This window comes from Hemicordylus capensis, chromosome 1, assembly GCF_027244095.1.
Source record: "Hemicordylus capensis ecotype Gifberg chromosome 1, rHemCap1.1.pri, whole genome shotgun sequence".
In the NCBI taxonomy this organism is placed as follows: domain Eukaryota; kingdom Metazoa; phylum Chordata; class Lepidosauria; order Squamata; family Cordylidae; genus Hemicordylus; species Hemicordylus capensis.
The window spans coordinates 187,757,707-187,771,923 of record NC_069657.1 but is presented as its reverse complement, the minus strand read 5'-3'; the positions used below and the strand labels follow the sequence as shown (position 1 = coordinate 187,771,923).

The following is a 14,217-nucleotide window of genomic DNA, read 5'->3' as shown; positions in this document are numbered from 1 at the left end:
CAGTGGATGCACAGCTTATTCTATTTGTTCCCTCTGTACCCACTGCTCAACAGGGTGGTGGCAAAGATTCTACAAGACATCTCCTGTTGCATATTAATCACCCTGTGGTGGCCAAGGCAACCGTGGTTTCAACGAGTACTCAGACTATCAGCAGGGGTACATGTACAGTTAAAGCAAACAATGAATCTGCTCACCTAGGAGCAAGGACATCTGCTACATTCAGACCTGCAAACGCTAAGGCTAACATTTGCAGATAAACTTTTGGACAACATTTTGCTAAACAATAGAAAGGTGTCCACGAGAAAAAGCTACAGTGTGAAATGGAAATGATTCGGAGAGTATGCTAAGACGCACAGCTTCAAGGCCAAGGATGCCTCCATAAGGCAACACTGTATGTTACCTGACGACCTTGAAGGGAAGTGGCCTGGCAAACACCTCGCTGAGGGTTCATTTGACTTCCATTTCCTCCTTCCACGGAAGTTGTGATGGGATGACTATGTTCAGTCACCCCAATAGTAAAAGGTTTTTAAGGAGGGTGAACAGTCTGTACCCACCAGTACGAAGACTTTCTCTGGTCCTATTGACTCTGACAGAAGGGCCATTTAAACCTATGGCAACAGCTAAACTTAAAATGGTTACACTTAAGACAGTATATTTATTGCCATTACTACGGCAAAAAGAGTGAGCAAGCTTGCCGCTTTGCGTATTGATGAGCCATACAAAAAGTTTCACAATAACTAAGTAGTGATGCGATTGGACCCGGAATTCAGAACAAAGATAGTTTCTGACTTCCACATGAATCAGGATGATGTTCTACCTACCTTTTTTCATGGTCCTGGCTTGCCACTGGAAAGAGCAGTGCATAGCCTAGATGTACGACATGCTCTTCTGTTCTATTTGCAGAGGAGTCTGCAATTAGAAAAACCAAAAGGCTGTTAGTCACTTATACACTGAAAGATGGAGAAAATCCAGTCTCTAGACAATGGATCTCTCATTAGTTAAGAGGAGGCTGTCTATCTGGCCTACAAGATACAGAAGGTAGATCCACCTAATGCAGTAAAAGCCCACTCTACGAGGGCGTATGCCTCCTCGGCAGCACACTTGTCAGGAATTAAGTTCAAAGATATTTGCATGGCTGCTACGTGGGCATCGGAAGAGATATTTGTAAAGCATTATGCAGTGGACCTTCGCTCAGTAGCGGCAGCTAATTTTGGGAGGGGTGTACTCAAGCGTGTTTTGCAATAGCTGTATACTTCCTCCTCTGGGAGTGACGTAGCTTGTGAGTCACTCACTTTGTATGGATGTTACTGGATCACGAACCAGATAAACAAGTTGCTTACCTATAACAGGTGATCTGGTAGTGATCTGGTAACATTCATAAAACCCTCCCATCCATTCCCGCAACAAATACTGCAAGCAATATGTTCCAAGTCTATTAAAAATATGTTCCAAGTCACTTAAAAAGAAAGGCTGCATTGGAGCGGCCATCCAGAAACTGAACTATAAGGCACCAAACTGCCGATATGGGCAAGCACAGGGCATGTGCCGTGGTGGTTGGTTGGCACCCCGAGGAGCTAACAAATTTTGCCTGGAGTGTTCCATGCAGGCACAGAACCCACTTTTTGTGAATGTTACCAGATCACTACAAGATCACCCATTACAGGTAAGCGACCTGTTTTTATCTGTTTAAGGATTTCACAATATTCTAGTTGCCTTTTTTGCCTTTTAAAAAGAAATTTGTATTTTTATCCATGTCCTTCCTGCTCACACACCCCCAGGGTTGTAAAATACCTGGCAAATGATTCACACATTTTCTTTATTCTCAGGTGGTCAAACCTATGTGGAGACCCTGTGTGATTCTGGCTGGTTTCCTCACAATGGATTTTGCTATAGTCTATGGAACGAGACTGCTTCCTGGGAAGATGCGAAGAAATTATGCCAAGCAAACAATACTGACTTAATCAGCATACATTCCTTAGCGGATGTTGAGTTAGTTGTTACAAAACTTCATAATGGTAAGTTTGACTAAGCATGGGCATAAGGGTACTTTTCTTCTACCTAGGCTAAATGATGCAATGAACATTTTCTATAGATCCCTGGCTGACATCCTGAGAAACAAAGCAGATTCGTAAGCAGCAGCTATGGAGACGCAGTGGGACTGTCCCCATTGCTCCATTTGCCTCCATTATGCACACAATGTTCTTTGGTGGAGCAAGCGGGCCCTTCTTCTGAAGCACTCTCCTTCTGGAGCATTCTCCCTAAGGGCCTCTGTCTCAGTGGAAATGTGTTCAATTCAAGTTTAACAATTTCATAAAAATAAATAAAACAGTTCAGTAATAATAAATTCATGATCTAGCCTGGGATAAAATGCAGTGTGCTAGCCACATCCTTTTTATCTCACCATAATTATGAGGCATTTTAGAATATCTTAATGTGTAATGAAAAGACGAACTTGTTAGATTACACAGCTACACTTCTGGTATCTTGTTTGGTTACCTGTATAGTTTTGTCAATCACTTATTTCTACTGTTGCATATAGAAATGAGAGACAAAATATGGATGGGTTTCTTTAATATGGATACTCCAGCCCTCTTTGAGTGGTCAGACGGTTCCAAAGTTGTGTTCACTTACTGGGCTCAGAATGAACCAAAAATTCCCACCAACAGCACCCCTAATTGTGTAGCCTATTCAGGAGAGGTAAGGAACTTCTGTATCATTTTGGTTAGCTTTATAATTTACTGCCCCAAATACATCTTACTTCCTCCGGTCACAAAACAGATGTATTATTTTATTAATAGTTTATTCTTATATGTAAAGGAGGATGAGAAGGATCAATTCTAATGAACTTCTAGTCTAGACAAGATAGAAACTTGAAAGTTTTCCAAACTGTAATTAATTGTAGTAACAGAGAAAGTCATAAATCTCCAGACTTTTAATGCTGTGGTCAAACACAATGGATTTTTGTAATCTATAGCACATGAAATATAGATGCCAAGTCACATAGGCAGCAAGAGTTAGCCTTTTTGTAATGGCACTTGTATACAGGTGAGGTGGGGGGGGATCCTTAATAAAGGAACAGGGAATAGTAAAAGCTTAGCATCCATGTCAACCTGTTAGTGTCTGTATTACAGTGTAGGGATGTGCACAAAACCGGTTTGGCCTGTTTGGTTTGAATTTGAACCAGCTTTGAACCAAGGTGGGTAGGTTTGGTTTTGCTCAAATCCCCCCCGCCCGGTTCAGTTCAAATTTGAACCGGTTCTAAAAGGTTCTACGTAGGGTACAATATAATGGGGACTTGAACCAGCCCATTACTCCCTATGTAGAGCACCTAGGGGAACAAAACCAGGGTGGGAGGTAGGAACCTATGGGTGCCAACAACCCACTGAACCACAAAGCAATCGGACACTCTTACAATTTTTAATGAATTTTTGAAGGTTTTTCCAATTTTTGCATTTCTCACCTAAGGAATAATGGGGATATGAGAGAGAGCCCCATTCTCCTCCTTTGGGGGGTGCCAGGGCTCCCCAAAGTGGGTCTGGGGGCACAGTGGGTTGTACCACAAGTTCCCCCAGGCAGCCCCAAGTCAGTGGGGTTCATGGTTTGTTTTCCCAAGAATTTTTTTCAATTGCTGTTTGTTTGTTTAATACATGTATATACCGCCCAAAACGCAAGTTCTCTGGGTGGTTTACAGGCTTTTAACAAGTCTATCAGAGTAGCTACTCTGGTCTGTATATATGTGTATAGATATACACATATATCTTCATAGGGATTAATTGAGAGAACTCATACACAGCAAGTCCAAACACAAATTGGATTCTTGGTGGTTGTATGAGTTCTCTCAATGAATCCCTATGAAGATCTCACCACCCTCCTGGTCTCTGCCGGTCCTAGTGACCTTCTCTTCCCTAATTCTATCGACCAGGAGGCCCCTCCACCTGGGCAAGTCATCTGCACAAACTACATTGTCCTTGATGGTCAAATCACAGAGACAAGCCAGGACACACTGCTCCCTGACACCCAACTCATCGACCAGCCTGTCGACAACCCCGGCTCTCAGCCTTCCAGGCAGAGCACACCCCTCTGGCGTGGTCAGCAAAGTCTGGAGTTCACCCATCAGCTACTCCAGGAGGAGAGGGCCTGGCTCAGAGGAGTGGTGTCACCGCAGGGCCTGGCTCAGAGGAGTGGTGTCACCACACAAGCTCTTCATGGCAAACAGGAAGGGCTCGAGTGCTGACTCCATCTCAAACATGAGCTTCCACTCCTCATTGGATAGGTCGCATGTGCCCAAGGACTCATTCCTCGCCAGGTCGTCAAGGGTCACCTTCTGCTCCAGCAAGCGCTGGAACAGGAGGAAGGTGGAGTTCCACTGGGAATCTACATCTGTGGGGATAAGATGTTGTGGAAGCCCATGGACACGCTGCCGATCACGAAGCAGGCGCCTGGACATGTCACTCCGGTGGAAATGGGCTGCAGTCTTGCGGGACAAACGCAGCCATGGCAGCAACAGCACCTACCATGGGGTGGCCATGTTCCCTGGACATCTTTGGCTCCTTGAGGCCAAGCGCATCCCTGACAGTCAGATGGAGTGTGTCTGCCATGCAGAGGATGTTCACACACTCCAACACTGACTCTACCACTGCCGTTATGTTGGAGCCATTGTCTGTCACGGTGAAGCCCCGGGAGAGGTGTGGCAACCCGCCTATCCACTGCTCTGTTTGGTGGCCCAGTACAGCTGCCACCTCCTCCTTGGTGTGCTTGACATCCAAGGTCTCCACATGCAAGACACCCCACCTGTGCCGAAATGCAGTGTAAGACACACTAGAGCCAGAGGGAGCACCGGAGGTCCCCTCCCTCTCCTGACCCCACCAGGCTGAGGAGGACTCTATCTGTCTATCTCAACTCAGCCAACAGATTCAAAAGCAGCAGCCACCAAAAGCAAAAAAGGTGGGGGAAAGTGGGGACTTAGTTAGGGAAATGGGCCAGAGAGAGGCCTCAAGCCAAAGGGCCTGTACCCCCCTGGCCCAGAGTAGAGGGGTGGGAAGGAGAGAGACAGATACTCACTCACTCGGGGGTGGGGGGAATAAAAGCAGCAGAACAAACACAAATACAGTCACACCAGAGGGGAAAGGTTTAAAGCAGGGGAGAGAAAAACAGACAGTAGGGAGGACTGGGAACAAAATCACAGCAGTCTGCCAAGTAGATTCTCACCACATCAGCAGTAGCTGCAGCAGACCAGAAGGAAGCCAAGGAACAACAGCCTGAGTGATTTTGCTAGGCCAGAGACTTGGCTTTAAATAGGATTTGAAACTCCCTCCTTTGGGAACCCCCATCTTTGCCTTCCCCCCTGGCCAAAAGGGTGCCAGTTCTTAAGGACTGGCACAGCGCAGAGCCTACCAGAGAGCCAGATTCATCTGGCCAATCAGGGAAGCAAGAGTTCAGCCAATGAAATCAAGCAACACAAGTCACACAAAATGGAGGACAACATCTAAAATGGCCTCTAGTACCTTCAAACAGGCTCGAACCAAACCTGGCTTGATTGGTTCAAACTCAGACTGGCATTGCCAATGCAATGCCCTGTTTGGTCCAAGTTCAAACCTTCAAACTGAACCGGTTCGAATTTGAACCTGTTTGCACATCCCTATTACAGTGTAAACAAGGTGCTTTAAATAAAATTCCAAATAAAAAAAATTAGACTTGGTGATTTCTGGAAATATATTTTCTTTTCCTTTTGCTTACAGTTGGGCCGATGGAGCGTTCTACCTTGTGAAGAGAAACTTAAATATGTGTGCATGAAAAAAGGAAAGGTTTTGAATGAAACAAAATCTGATAAAGATTGTCCTTCAGATGAGGTAAAGTGATAGCATTCTGTTTTAGACCAGTCTTGGAGGTTATGAAAAATATTTTGCTTCCTGTCTAACCAACATATACTGTAACTATAGGGGATAATTTGGGTTCCCTGCATTGTACATGGATACATCTTTTACATATGGAAATGGAAGCCCATTGCTTCCTCTTTGGCCCAAATTAAGGAGAACTTGCTTAAAGGTTTCTTTGGATGTTATCTGATCCCAGTTTAAAAAGCATACATCCAAAAAGACTGTTCTTCACTTTGCTGAAGTGGTTGTGCAAAATGAACCTATCATCATCATTGGTGGATCTGTTCTAGGTTCTTATCCTTTTGGATAGAGGTGTTCACAGAGATGAGTATGATTACAAACCAGAAAATAGATTTATGCCTCCAGTTGGCACTAGTAAATCAGGGATATATTCAGATTTAACATCAAAAATATTAATTGTGTTTATGGTAACTGCTGCTGGATTATCTATAGCCAAATATTGGGAAAAATCAAACCATGACATTGGACATCTGGTATAAGAATTTATGGCATATTGTGATCTCAGGAAAGCTACCCCCACATTATTCAATCTTGTTCAAACCAGGTTAAAAATAATGCTTTTTACGTTACTTGGTCAGATTTTATTCCTTACACTAATCAGGATAATTATGGTTGTTTTCTACTTTAGACAATATTAGGATTTTGATGGATTGGTGATGCGGGGTTTTGAGGTTTTATGTTTTGCTGTTTCTGTTTTGATTAATGTTGTTCAACATTGTAAATTTATTAAAATAAAGTTTAAAAAAATGTCTAACCAACATATTTGCCATTTGTAATTACAGATTCAGTAACAATAAATACAAAATATAGAAGCTGAAATAGTGCTTGTAAAGTTTCATATCCAAATTGTGACCCATCAATGTGTAGAAATAATTTTTAAGATCACCATTCTGCATCTGCAAATATGTAATATAGACCAATCATATGATGCCTACTGGCTCTACCTTTTGAGTACAGTGTGTCATTCTCTCAACTAGGAATGGAAGAGGCATGGAGATTTTTGTTACAAAGTTGAGAAGACTGAAGTATCATTTGGAAGCCATTGCAACCTCACTATAACAAACAGGTATTGTAATTTGAATGGATAAAACAGACAATTGGTGTGCCAGGGAAGGCTCATTTGCTGCGTAAGTGGTATTCCTTAATTTAAAAATTAAGTTCTGCTATCCTTATGAAGTACAATACTCCCTGTTGCCTTTCAGACTAGTTAGATGTATTCATGCATGTGATAAAGACAGCTGCCCTTCAATTCTGTAACCTTGCCTTTACAGATTTGAGCAAGAATTCATAAACAGTTTGATTAGAAAGCATTACAGAATTGAAGAAGAAAAGTTTTTCTGGACTGGCTTGCTAGATACCACCTCTTCAGGAGAATATAGCTGGGGAAGTACAAATGGGAAGAATGAAATGCTGACATACACTAACTGGAATAATCTTCATCCAGGTAACACCTAGAAATGAGTGAAGTGCTTAGTACTTATTTCATGATGCATCCATGAACCATCTTCTGTTTCTGAAAAATCATATATGTGGTTAAAACTTGGATTTATTTGTTTGTTATTCTAGCATTTCGTGGAGGATGTGTGGCTATGTCAGGTGGAAGACACCTTGGAAAGTGGGAGGTCAAGGATTGCAAAACATTTACAGCTTATTCTATTTGCAAGAAATACATTGGGCCTCAAAAAAAATCAAAAGTACTGCCTAAGGTCACTGACCCTTGTCCTCTTGGGTGGCACAATGGATCAAGTCTTTCATGTTACAAGGTAGTATATCATTCCTCAAATGTTCTAATTCCTTGAGAACACACACAACACCACATAGGGTGGGTTCTGACAATAAAAGAAACCCCAGCTACCAGAAAATCCCAGCCACTGGGCTGCGTGCACTCCCACAGAGCATGTCGTGAAAACCCAGAATTTTTTACTGATAACAGATCAGTGCTGCAAACTTCCACCATTTAACCGTGATGCTTCATCTTAGTTCTGAACTCAGCTGGTCTGTCCTGATTAAATGTCCGGGGTTTGCAGCACCAATACAGGATTGACAAAAATATCTGAGTTCTCAGGACATGCCCCACAGGAGCACATGCAGCTCAGTGACTGGGAGCTTTTTGTTTTAACATGAAAACCCATCCACTATATTGAGGATATGTCCTAGCATCTCTCCAAATACCTTGACATGATTTCCCTCTTTAAAACAAAAAACAAAAAAACGTTTCCCTTGGTGAAATATTGCATTGCAATCACATGGCTTGATTATTTCCAACGGGTCATAGTTTTTATTTATATATGATTTATTTCCATGACTGAACTATCTGTATTGCAACAACAAAATATGAGCTAGTGTGGTATAGTGGTTAGAGTGCTGGACTAGGACCAGGGAGACCTGAGTTCAAATCCCCATTCAGCCACGATATTAGCTGGGTGACTCTGGGCCAGTCACTTCTTTCTCAGCCTAGCCTACTTCACAGGGTTGTTGTGAAAGAGAAACTTAAGTATGTAGTACATCGCTCTGGGCTCCTTGGAGGAAGAGTGGGGTATAAATGTAATAATAATAATAAAAATAATAATAAATGTCTGTGTATGTATGAGAGAAAAAGACAGAGAGAGGGAAAGAGAGAGAAGTTTTTTCATATCTTAACAAAATATTAGATGCTGTCTTGGGCCAAAATATTGGGCCAGATAAAAATAGAGAAAATTGAATGTGCTTTTATATAACCAGATTGGGTGGACTTTGGAATAATAAGCATATCTTCAGCACAAAAAAACCAAACTGATATAGAATGGAATTGTGATTTTGTTTTCTTATTAAGTTCTTCCATAAGGAAAGAGTGCTCAGAACCAGAACCTGGGAAGAAGCAGAGAGATTCTGTGAGGCTCTTGGAGGACATCTTCCGAGTTTTAGCCACATAATGGAAATGAAGGACCTCCACGATATACTGAGAGATATCATCAGGTAATATTCTTGGAATGCCAAAATTCCGGTGAAATGCTTTGATGTCCACATCTTCCTTCATATGCTCATGTCAATAATGCTGTTAGGGTTGGTGAAAAATTGTCCGGAGTTTTTAAAACACCTGTCAGCCAAAAAAGCAATCTTAAGTCATATTCTGTACTTCAGCTTAGAGTGTGTGAAGAATTCTCCCCCTCTAAGCCAGTGGGGAAAGGGGAGAAAAATTGATCCAATATGCCTTCTGTGGACTTCCTCATATCCATTTCATTAAACTACAATTTCTTACAATAATATGCCTCTTCATAAATTTCAGAAAACATACTAAGGCTATTCGTGCAAGCAGCCTAACCTAACCACTCCCGCCCAGCATCACCCAACTTTTTACCCGAACCTTTAGCCAGGGTTAAGGGCATGAGCAAACCCTGAACCCTGGCACTGAGGGTTAAGAGAATGTGATAATATGCCAGATAACGTCCTCCCCCAGCTCCCTGCTTTTCCACTGACTGAGGCACCACTCGTGCCACAGCGAGCAGCAGAGCTAAATGGGGAAGGAGGTCATGTGTGGGGAGGCAGGAGCCTGCCTCCCCACCAACCCTCCCCCCAGTGGCAGTTCTAGGTTGTGTGCACAACCTCAATAAAAGGAGCACTTCAACCAATTATCAAGACTAAGCCGTTCCAGTATTTTGAGATTTTTACCCACATCTTCAAGCTGCTTTTAATCAACATAGGAACTAATCTGACCAGTACTGATTAATCATACCTAAAATACTAATTTACATTTTTGAGCAGATCTATGACCAAGATCTAAAGGACTGCATGGCTAATTCCACATGCCCATGTGAGCTCTTAGCTCATGCTACTTAAACAACAGTCCACTATGCCTCATGTCAAACTTCTGTTGAAATTGAGGGAACTTCCAAAAATCGATTGTTATATGACATGGAGGTCTGAAGTTCTAATGTTTTTAAAAAGTCAAAAATCCTACTGGGCATGCCCAAGCTCTTACATGTGCCTAAAGAAGTATTTTTAATTTGGGCCTGTGACTCCTTTCTGTGTTTGTGGGTAATAATAATAATTAAGTACAATTATAATCACAATTGCACTGTTGTTGAATTACTACAGGTCCTATGAAATTGATTGCTGTGGTTTAGCAGACAGTAAGGCCTGGTTCAGACAATCCAACCATCTGTGGTTTGTTGAATCACGACTGAGCTATGTATGCCTATATGTCCTCACTCCTTTATACATCTAGCTGAATCCAAAGTTTCCTGGTTTTTAAAACCATACTTTCCCATTTTGCTTGAACTGAGAAACTGCAGTTTAAGTGATCCCCACAATTATGAAACCACAGTTTGATCCTGGTTTGCAAGCCTGTTTGGTAGGACTGAGTTTTAGTTTTCCAATTCAGGCATCACTGGAAACTGGTTTAACAGTCCAGAACACATTGGCTGCATTCAGACATAATGGCTAACTACAGTTAAACCTGACCAGGGTTCCAGTACCCCAGTTGCAGGAGAGGGTAGCCCCTCCCGTCTGCTCGGCCTCCAAGGCCCATCCCAGAAAGCTCTATGGCCAGATGGTAGGCAAAGCATCAGTGGGTCAGCAGGGCAGCCACGATTGGCCATGATCTCAAAGGACGTATGCCAAGCGCGATCATGCATTTTCAGAGAGCTCCACCTGCCCTTGGCAGGGAAAAGGAATTGAAAGCCCTTTAAATGCTCTGCAATGCCAACCCTTCTACTGCCAGCCATGGCACTGCTTCCCCTCCCAAGTAGCCCTGTACCCCAAAAGCACCACACAACCATGATTTCCCCAGTAGTTTGGGGGCCCAGTGGGTGGGGGTTAATTCCACTTTCTCTGAGGGAGGGGAAAGGGAAATTCACATTTGCTAGCATGGGGTATGCAGATGCGGGAGGCCAAAGGATGCTGGTGTGTCTGTCTACCATGACCAGGGAAGATGTCATGGGTGGAGGGGCAGTAGAGCAGTCCAGGCAGATCCATCACAAACCTGCTGCAAGCAGCTTGTTGCCCAGTGGGCTCCCACTCTTTCAAGAGGGCCAGTCTACAGGGATAAGGCTGCATTTGCTGTGTCAGTTGTGGATGATCCCCACCTGTGGACTGCAAGCTCATGAGTTGAGCCACCTACTTAACCACCAATGAACCCAAAGGGCCCCTGCTGTAATGGGGCCCCCAACTTACTCAGTTAAAAAGTAGAAAATATTCTCCACTACCTCCCTCCCCATGAATCCCTCTGAAGCCTTGCACACACCCCAGATGAGATCCTCACACCTGATGTGCCATAGCCTGGCCATGTGCACGGCCATGGAGTGGGCCCATGGGACCATACATTTAAATATCATGGGTCAGCTCCATATGTGTGCTGTATGCAGATAAGCGGGTGCGGGGAATCACGGGAGGGCACTTTTCTCCCCCAGCCCTGGGCATCAGGATAGACTGTAGTGGCCACAGGTGGGGGTGCACCTTTGCACAGGTGTAGATGGCCAGGCAGGAGTTCCCAAGGCACCTTAGCAACCGTCCCCCGGATCAGGAAAGGAGTCTCTGAGATATGCCTGCCCACTGCTTCCCCATACACAGCAGCACAGCTCTACTTGGAACACCCATGGCTGAGCGGGTGTAGTCCATGTATGTTTGGTAGCCACCCACGTCACAGAGGAAGTATTGCTCCAAAAACTGGAGCAATTCTTACCTCTCTGGCCTTGCTCATGAGTAAACCAGGGTTGTCACCCCACCGCACTCCCAGGGAAGTGGCTGGACCCCACTTCTCCACTCTTTCTTTGTTAAAAAGGAAAAAAAGCACACAGATCACCCTTAAACCTTTCCACTCTCTTCCCCTGTGCAGACCTTCATGCACCCAAAGGCCATCTAGATGCCAACTTTGTCCTTACCCAGACACATGCACGGAGGAGAGAAATGGATAGACACCAGAACGGACATTTCAACCCATTCAAAACTCCTGGGTCCTGGTCTGTCCTGGCAGTGTATGCAGATCTGCCAGCATGGGGATTGATGGGAGAGGGGAGCCTCCACTCTCCAGCCACCCCCAGACAGCGGGGTGGCCATACCAGGGTGATGGCAAGGGTTCACATGTACACATGGGTAGGGGTGTGCACAGAACTAGCTGGCCCGGTTCGGTTCGAGTGAGAACTGCACTTGAATCTCACTGGACCAATTCGGCCTTCCCCCCTTCGACCCCCCTGGTTCAGTTTTTTTTTTTAAATGGCCACTGCGCATGCGCAAATGGCCTCTGTGAGGCCCTGGGCCATGCCAGGCCTCACAGAGACCATTTGCACATGCGCGGCAGCAGGTAAAATGGCCGCTGTGCTGAAATACTCTGGCGGTAAACCAGGCCAGGGTGGTGATTACCGAGGCCAACAGGGGCTGGGGGAACCTTCATGGAGACACACATGGCCTTTAGGAAGCCCCCCGAAGGGGCTAGAGGTAAAAAAAAAATCTTCTTTTAATTTTTAAAAAAATTCATGGACTGGCGGTGGGGTTCGGTCTCGGTACAGATGGAACCGGGGGGGAGGGGGGCAGGTCTCAAGAATGACAGTGGAAATGAGACCTCTGGTGAGGAGATCTGTGTGGAACTGAGTGTCCTGCTTGCCAGAGGACTGGGGGCACTTCTTCTGTCATTTGTAGATGCCTGCTCAAAGTAAAAACATTTAGAATTCAGATATGAAAATGTATTATTCTTTTGCAGATGTTCAGTCTGTATGCACAGTGGATATGTTGGGATATTGGAATAGCTATATATATTCTGCATAGCATATCTTTGCTCTTGCCAGCTGTTTGTACTTCAAATTTAACATTTGCATAGAGGCCTGCATGCACAGAGCCCAGATCATATAGGTACAGTCCATGCTGCCTTTATACCACTATTGCAGTGTACAGGTCCACATGTAGAGGGCCTGTAAATTTGGGGCTCTACACATTCAGGCACAATAAGAGGCTTAGCAGGACTGCACCATACTTATTCATTAAAGTGTGCCATCGAGTCAATTTTGACTTCTGGTGACCACAGAGCCTTGTGGTTGACTTTGGTAGCATACAGGAGGGGTTTACCATTGTCTCATCCCGCACAGTATTAGATGATGCCTTTTAGCATCTTCCTATATCACTGCTGCCCGATATAGGTGTTTCCCATACTCTGGGAAACATACCAGTGGTGATTCGAACTGGCAACCTCTGGCTTAATAATTACGTCATTTTGCCACTGTGCCATCATTTACCATACATAAAATGTCAAGGTCTGCACAGAGCTATTATCTCATAAAATTATCATATGATAAAGTATTAACTATGATGTATCTATGCTGGAAAATTCACTTGCATTGAAGTGTATTTATTTATTTACTTCCAGTGATGACCGATGGGTGTGGATTGGACTAAATAAGAGGAATCCAGACTCTCTAGGATCATGGCAGTGGAGTGACAATAACCCTGTAAGTTAAAATCAACATCAACAACAAAACCTCACATCAATCCTATTTGAGAGAGATATGAATGAATGAATGAATGAATGAATGAACGAACGAAACACTTGAAGAGTGGAAGGGAAATACTTTGAAGAATGTCAATCTAAATGTATTATTCAAGGACCCTCAGGGGCATATTCCTGGAAGTCAAAGAGCATTTTTAGAGGGCAGGGAAAGCAGCAAAAATTGCTCCCCCATCCCCCTGTGCACATGCTTTGCTGCTCAACAAGCCTTCAGTGGAGCTTGGAGAAGCCCTTGTTGTGAGGATGCAGCTCCTGCTCCACCCTCTAACACTGCACTGAATTTAGGCCTCTGTCAATAAGGACAAAAGACCAAGTTTTGGTGCACTCCGCTAAAGCACATATCTACTGATTGCAGCAACTGGTGAATTGTGCTGCTTTCCCCCCCTTCTAGATCTTTAAATTATACAAGAGGACCCATTAGAGTACTGCAGCTACTGAGTGGGTTCAGTCATAACACTAAATCATGATTAAACAATGGTTTAGTGTTAATAGCATGAGCCTCAAGGCCACATGCTACCTCCACCCTTTCGTGCAAACAGGGAGGAAAATAGCTTCCATTCTTGGTTTAGAGCAAACCTCAATTGCTGGTTAATTTCCTCCCCTAATGCTCAGAATCCTAAAGCACATGCTAGTAATGCTAAACCAGAGGTTAATAATGGTTTAGGGTTATGTCTCTTCAGAGGTTAGTTATGATTTCGGATTATGTCTCTAAACCAGTGATGGTTTAGGGTTATGTCTCTTCATTGTGGCTACAGTGGAACATGTGAAATTGGCCCCTTCAGTTCATGGTTTAGAACAAATCACCATTTGTTATTGTGAAGCTGCCTTATATTGAGCCAGGCCACTGCT

At 44.0% G+C, this 14,217-nt stretch overlaps 1 protein-coding gene and 1 long non-coding RNA gene across 4 annotated transcripts in view; one reads left to right on the top strand and one right to left on the bottom strand.

Annotated features, from left to right (window-relative positions):
* The window catches only part of LY75 (lymphocyte antigen 75), a 126,792-nt gene that overhangs the window by 55,477 nt on the left and 57,098 nt on the right, over positions 1–14,217 (top strand). For all 3 annotated transcript variants that reach the window (XM_053260658.1, XM_053260677.1, XM_053260668.1), the window contains 8 exons: positions 1,827–2,015; positions 2,540–2,697; positions 5,739–5,849; positions 6,875–6,963; positions 7,169–7,341; positions 7,464–7,660; positions 8,710–8,852; positions 13,231–13,312. In XM_053260658.1, coding sequence (XP_053116633.1) covers positions 1,827–2,015; positions 2,540–2,697; positions 5,739–5,849; positions 6,875–6,963; positions 7,169–7,341; positions 7,464–7,660; positions 8,710–8,852; positions 13,231–13,312 — 1,142 coding nt within the window. The remainder of the gene's footprint in view (positions 1–1,826; positions 2,016–2,539; positions 2,698–5,738; positions 5,850–6,874; positions 6,964–7,168; positions 7,342–7,463; positions 7,661–8,709; positions 8,853–13,230; positions 13,313–14,217) is intronic.
* LOC128329507 (uncharacterized) overlaps positions 1–14,217 on the bottom strand; it is a 49,264-nt gene that overhangs the window by 3,760 nt on the left and 31,287 nt on the right. The window contains exon 2 of the long non-coding RNA XR_008309688.1: positions 822–909. This is a non-coding gene — a long non-coding RNA (uncharacterized LOC128329507). The remainder of the gene's footprint in view (positions 1–821; positions 910–14,217) is intronic.